We start from the raw sequence: 6,876 nt of genomic DNA, 5'->3' as shown, positions 1-6,876 counted from the left end.
CTAAAACATAAAATTTGATATAGTTTCTCTCTCTAAAAAGTTTTATGTAGCTTCTCTCTCTAAAATTTTAATGTACTTCTTCTATCTAAAACTTAAAATTTGTGATAGTTTCTTTCTAAAATTTTTTAAGATAGTTTCTCTCTCTAAGAAATTTTAGGCACTTTCACACTCTAAAATTTGATATAGTTACACTCTTTAAAATTTTAAGATGTTTTCTCTATTTAAAATTTAAATTTTAAGTTAGTTTCTCTCTCTAAAATTTCTAGGTACTTTCTTTCTCTAAAATTTTAATATATTTTCTCCTCTTAAACTTAAAATTTGAGATAATTTCTCTATCTAATTATTTTGAAATAGTAGTTAAATTTGTTAAAATGTATTTTTGAGAAACCATATTAGTTATGTGGGAAATGTAGCTTATCAGACCCTTTTATCCTTAGAATTTATTTTTAAATAATGGTACTAAACCCATACTATTTGCATTTTCATGAAAAAGATATTCTAATCAATCCAATCAAAGAATTTGGATTTTCCTAGTTTCTACGAGATACAATCCAAACAGCATACACCATATTCCGGTAAATATTAATTCCAAGATATGCTTTTCCATAAGATTGAAATATCCAGAGAATCAAACGGATCCTACCGGCATCAAGAAATATAATCCATGAGCCAAGCCAAGGAAAGAAAGCTTAGAACAATTAATTAGCCCTAACTATGATTTCTGAATTGCCCCATTGCCATCTTTTACTTGGGCTTTACATCGAGTACGCTTCCAAATTGTAATTAGATTTGCAATAAAACATCTGAAGTTAAGGTGCAAATGCAGAAACAATGGGACTTCTCACCACATGCCTCTGTTTCGCATCAACCCAACTTAGGTGCCCATAGTTCCCTAAGTAAACAGTCTTTGGTTTCACGCCCCTTAAATCAACATCAACCCTCAAAATGAAAGCCCGTGTGCTTCCTTTGGGACCGAATGAAAGAACTTGTGGCTCAACAGTCACATTCATTCCAATTGGGGCCTCCACCACAGCATGATACACTGCCGGTGAATCCTGGACATTCGTCAATACGCTCTAGAACGTCTGCAATGAGACTTTGTAGAGCAAGATGACCATGAATGATGGATAGTTGACGTCAAAGTTCGATGTGGTGAAAGTGTAATTCGATCTTCTTGTGATAATCCTAACCTATTCTTGTGTATAATTCAACGAACAAATGAAGTCAATATAATCCTGCACACCCAAGTCGTAAATAAGCCCTGGATCCATGGCCCTGTTGGGGTCTATGTGCCCCAAACCATAGTCCAGGGGGGTCCAGACACCCCAGTGGTCATGTCCAAGATGGGACCATGAGTGCTGTCTGTGGTGTACGCAGTGGTCATGAGCGCAGAGCGTATAGCAGTCACACTCCAGTATGCGTGCACGACACGTAGCAACGCGGCCACTCCCACAACATGAGGGGATGACATGGATGTGCCCGATAGAAGCCTATAATCAGAGACGAGGTAATCTGACCCGGTTACTGCAGCTTCTCTATTAGGCATCCAAGCAGCTATGACATTTACCTCAGGTGCCACCACATCCTGTTTCCGTAATCTAGGAGTTATACGGTAGGGGCCTCGTGATGAGAAGTACACGACTTGTGGTGCCAGCTTTTGATCAAGGTTTGTGATGTGGAACTTGATATCGGCGGTGGTGTTCACTGTCCTGGTCATGAAGTTCTTCACTATCTCACCATCTTTCAACCCAAGTGCGATGGCAGGAAAGTAAAAATCATTGGGCCTAAAGAATGGCCTGAAGTCAGTAACTAGGATCATAGCCTTGGCTCTTGTTCGATTTGCTTCGTCCATCTGTGTGAAAGCAGCAGACTCGTTGCTATAAGAAAAAAACAGAATTTTGCCGGCAACCTCGGAGGGGTCAAGCAAATTGGAGGAGCAAATATCCTTACTGGTGTTACCTTTGCCGTAGTAGAAGGGATCATCAAAAATCAGGATGCTCTTAGGGTAGAATGACAGTCCTGAAAACTTCGATTGTATCATTGCCTTCTCCTCTCAAAGTGGCTGAAGCTGCATAACCGCGGTCCAAGGTACTTGCACCCACTGTCGTTATCCATGGTGCGCCATTGTAGATGGTGTAGGCATCCGGCCCGCTATTCCCGGCTTAGCATGAGACTAAGATGCCATGTTCGGTGGCGGCAAAGGCCCAAGAGCAATCACGTTGTCCAAGAAGGGTGTCTGCGGAAAACCCAGACATGAGGTCCACTCCATCTTCTATTGCCCGATTCATACCTGCTAACACGTCTGTGGCTGATGTTCCAAATGCATCTGTAGCCCAACCCACTTTATACATGGCCAGTAGGGTCATAGGAGCAACTGCGGTTCCCTTGGCATAACCAAAGTAATCGGCACCGCAAACCGGAGAACCTGCAGCCGTAGAGGCCGTGTGGGTCCCATGGCCCAATAAATCTCTCGAGGAATCATAATCGTTGTTCTCTGAGATGTTTATGCCACGCTCCCTCAGGCCCGAGCGGGCACCTATTACAATTTGAAGAATTGAATTTGACTCCAGTTTCGCATGCACCCCGCCACCTTGGAGGAACTGGAGGCATCCCCTTATCATCAAAGCTCTCGCTTTCTGGCCAAATTCCAGTATTAATGATTCCGATTATCGTGTCATTGCTGAATTTTCCAACAGGCGAGAGCCCAGTCTGTTTATTCAGCCTCAGGGAAAGAAACTGGGAGTGCTGGTCGTGTAGAGCGTTCCGTATGAATCTGGATACGTTGCAAGATGGGCTGGTATTGCCTGAAGCTGATGGAGGTGGGACCCAGACAGCATGGCACTCGAGCCCTTGATGACATGGCGTTAGACATAGAGGAGCCTCAGGGGCTTGTCACGTGGTGATCCGATGGAAGACAGTAGGGACTCATACCGGTGTTCACGTATCCATGTGGGCATGTGCACGTCATCGATGTCGTGGCAACCAACCCCGTGAGTACGAGAAAAAAGAGGAGCTTGGAGCACATTGTTGAAAGTTGGGGACCGTATGAGAGGAAGAGGGGTTTCTAAAGTGTATGAAGTAGACGATAAAAGAGAAATTATTTGTAAAAGATGCATATCAAATTGAATAAAACATAGGCCGGCATGGTAGAGACTAAAGGAAAATGCTAGCATGCGAAGAGAACAATGGAGGCTCCCATTGTTATTAGAGTTTAAATTATTATTTTTTGTCTCATACACATGTATTATTATTAGTGACATATAATAAGTTGGATGTTGGACGTGGGATAAACATTTCAAATATTTTTGAAAACCTCTAATCCTATGCTAAGGTCGGGGACAGGTAGCGGTCAAAGAGTCAGGACAGTCCTAGATTTCGCTTTCATATTCGGATACGCCTAAAGGGACGTGCTGAAATTTCCGATGAACTCCTCAATTTTGGCCATTGAGAAAAATGTATGTTATACGGCTGGCAACGGACCGGGACCCAACGACCGGATCCGACTTAGGTCTAAGTATGGGTCCAAGTTTTAGATTCGCCACATTGGGTTGGGTCCTAATATTAGACCCGAATACTATTTGCGTTCGGGTATCAGTCCAGGTGGACCCGACCCGAGTAGTATTATTATTTAAATAGTATTTAATACATAAAATTTTAATAATATTTAATTAGTATTTACATAAATATAACTATATAATATACATATATAAAATACTATTTAAATATATTTATTTATTTATTTATTTTTTTATGGGTCGGGTTTCGGTTCGATAACTTACTATTTAAATATATATATATATATATACTTATTTATTTTTTGGTTGAGTTATGGTCCAATAATTTCAAATCCAGTTGGGCCTAGGTCCATTGCCATTCCTAGTATATTAAATACGTTAAATGGTGTCGTATGCATAAGGTTGCAACCATTATTGGAAAAATCGGGCGATCTAACCGATAACCGACCGGTTAGATCGGAACCGGCCATTGGGCGGTTCCACTTTTGAGCGGTTTTGGTTATCGAACGACATTTTAAAAATAAAAATATATGTATATAAAATCTCAAAAATAAAGAATTTGGTTTGTAGTATATTTTTAATATTCTTTATATTATGATAAAGATTAGAAATTGTTTTGGTCATTAATAATCACTTATACATTTTCCCATATTTTCCCGTCTTTTTCAAAAAACTCTAAAATTACCCCTAGGCACAAGTCGATTCTTTAAAATCCATTTTTTTTATTAATTTTCAACTTCATTTGAATGTGTTTTGTTTTAACCATTCTATATATGTCTTCCATATTTTAGTAGATTTTTTTTGTATCTTTTTAAATTTTTTCAATAATTTTTTGACCGCCTGGAATTTGCCCGGTTAGAACGGTTGGCCGGTTAAACCGCTCCCAGCCCCATGTCCCGTTAAGAAGAAGAAGAAGAAGATCACACGGTCAAAGCTCAGAAGGCTCTAAATCAAATCTCCACCTTCACCGCATCAATTTGGGCTCCATTGTTGGTCCATTTTTTTGCAGAAGAAAAAGAAGAAGACGAAGAGGAAGAAGAGGAGGAAGAGGAGGAAGAGGAAGAAGAGGAGGAAGGAGAAGAAACATAGGAAAAAGAAGAAGAAGAAGGAGGAAGAGAAGAAGGAGGAGGAGAAGAAAAAGAAGACAGAAGGAGAAGGAGAAGGAGAAGGAGAAAGAAAAGCAGGAGGAGAAAGAGAAGGAGAAGGAGAAGGAGAAGGAGAAGAAGGAGGAGGAGGAGGAGAAAAAGGAGGAGAAGGAGGAGAAGTAGGAAAAGGAGAAGAAGTAGGTGGAGGAGGAGGAGGAGGAGGAGAAGGAGAAGAAGAGGAAGAGGAAGAGGAAGAAGAGGAAGACGAGGAAGAGGAAGAGGAGGAAAAAGAGGAAAAAGAGGAAGAGAAAGAAGAGAAAGAAGAAGAAGAAGAAGAAGAAGAAGAAGAAGTGGAGGAAGAAGAGGAGGAGGAAGAAGAAGAAAAAGAGGAGGAAAAAGAAGAAGAAGAAAAAGCAGAAGAGGAGGAAGAAGAAGAAGAAGAAGAGGAGGAGGAAGAAGTAGTAGTAGAAGAAGAAGGCTATCTTTCCTACTGTCTGGACCTCTATTGTTGTAGAGGTCACCAAGCTTCTTCTCTCCATTTTGCCTTTCCATCACAGCTTGTCAAAGCTCAAAAGGCTCTAAATCAAATCTCCACCTTCACCGCATCAGTTTGGGCTCCATTGTTGGTCCATTTTTTGCAGATCCGAATGCCTTGTTTCACCTTTTCTCTTGATTAATCCTGTATCACCAACTATGAGAACGATTTGCTCGATTTTTTTGGCCCATTTTATTATTTTTGTGTAGATGGAATGAAACATTTATCAGTGTTAGGGTTTTGATGTTGTTGATATTGTTTTTGAGGGGTTTTCATTGAATCGGATGGAAGTAAAAATTGATTTATTTTTGTGCTTTTAGCTATGTCGGTTGGTGTTTGTTTAGGCATTTCGATTCGACATGCCTCTCCTGTAAATCTTGAGAATTTTTCATATAAATGAGAGCATTTTGGGTTTTTCTTATATTTCTCCTTTTCTACGTAAAACGAATGTGTCTTCTCCTCCTCTAAACCACTCAACGAGAGAGTACCAACTTGGAGACTATTCATATCCTGGATTTCAAGAAATACCGCAGTTTATGCCTGCTTCCCCTACTGTGCTTACATCCGTTTCCATTTTTTTGCAGGTTAAGCTAATTTATTGAAAATTTGTCTTGTTTTAGATATGTTGTCCTCGATTTCTAGATTTGCTATTATTCTTTGAGTTCCACTTAGATCTTTTAATAACATAGATGCCACTTCTCAATTAACACTTAAAAAAAAAAAAAAAAATGAAAAACAAAAAAACTTGTTCACCCACACTTCAATTATCATTTAAGAGCAGAATGTTTAGATTATCTCCATCTAGAGTGGGAAAAAGCCTTGGTTCCTCAGTTAAGAGTCTGTCTAGACAAATATAATATTTACACTATTTTGCCACAATTTTTTTAGTCTAAATGGTGAGTTCATTACTAAACCTTTCATAGTAATTTGAGCATTATTTTGAATTTACAGGAAGAATGCTATTTAATACATAATTAACAGAATTTTCCAATAGTGTTTCTGTTAAGTTTGGAGAAAAAGCGATTTTGGTAAATTTTGTTAATATTGAGAATGGAGGATATCAAGCAAGAATAAGCTCCGTAACTCTAGATGAAATAAGCCATGCACCTTCCATTCATCTGATGGAATCCATGTTTGACCACCTTCTTATGCTACCAACGTGCATTCCCCTGTATGTATTTTTGGTGACTCTGGAAATCAAAATTGACCAAAATCACTTTTTTTGTATGGAAGGGAATATCTTGTAACATCTCTAATCGTGGTACTAAAAAAAAAAAATAAAAAAAAAATAAAAAAATAAAAAATAAAAAACACCCATGGATGCCACATCTTATAATTTCGTGAGGCCTCTCTATAGACTGCTTGGGAAAACATTTCTTCTTGTGCTGTTTTCTTTTGTTGTTCTTGGTTACTGAACATGGATTGCTTGACAAATGATAATTTGCGTTTTAGTGGGGATAGCAGAATTTATCAAACTTAAAGCAACCTTTCTAGGTGCTTATGCACTTAGTGTTGAGAGTATCACTAGACCTAATCCTTTTAGGGTATCGCCTACAAGAAAAGATGATGATATTGTGAATATTACAGTTATCAATTGCCGTACCCACATACGAATGTACAAGGGAACATGTAGGAGATTGGAACACATTGTAAGAGAGCAAGGTCTATTGTAGGACATTGCGGGGGCAACTGTATAAGAACAGTTGGTCATATTCTTTTATATTATAGGTCACAACTTGAG

General features: G+C 39.0%; 1 protein-coding gene and 1 pseudogene across 1 annotated transcript; both read right to left on the bottom strand.

Annotated features, from left to right (window-relative positions):
- Nucleotides 1-649: 649 nt before the first annotated feature.
- Nucleotides 650-3,038, bottom strand: LOC18436801 (subtilisin-like protease SBT1.8 pseudogene; annotated as a pseudogene).
- LOC148779891 (subtilisin-like protease SBT1.7) lies at nucleotides 810-1,852 on the bottom strand. Its single transcript, XM_088850629.1, has 2 exons — nucleotides 1,301-1,852; nucleotides 810-1,055 (listed from the first exon to the last, which is right to left on the bottom strand). The coding sequence occupies exons 1-2, from the start codon at nucleotides 1,850-1,852 to the stop codon at nucleotides 810-812; spliced, it is 798 nt and encodes a 265-aa protein (XP_088706755.1).
- Nucleotides 3,039-6,876: the final 3,838 nt, after the last annotated feature.

Source organism: Amborella trichopoda, chromosome 11 (genome assembly GCF_054954075.1).
Source record: "Amborella trichopoda isolate Santa Cruz 75 chromosome 11, AtrichopodaSantaCruz75HAP2 v2.0, whole genome shotgun sequence".
In the NCBI taxonomy this organism is placed as follows: Eukaryota; Viridiplantae; Streptophyta; class Magnoliopsida; order Amborellales; family Amborellaceae; genus Amborella; species Amborella trichopoda.
This window is presented reverse-complemented; position numbering and strand designations above follow the sequence as displayed.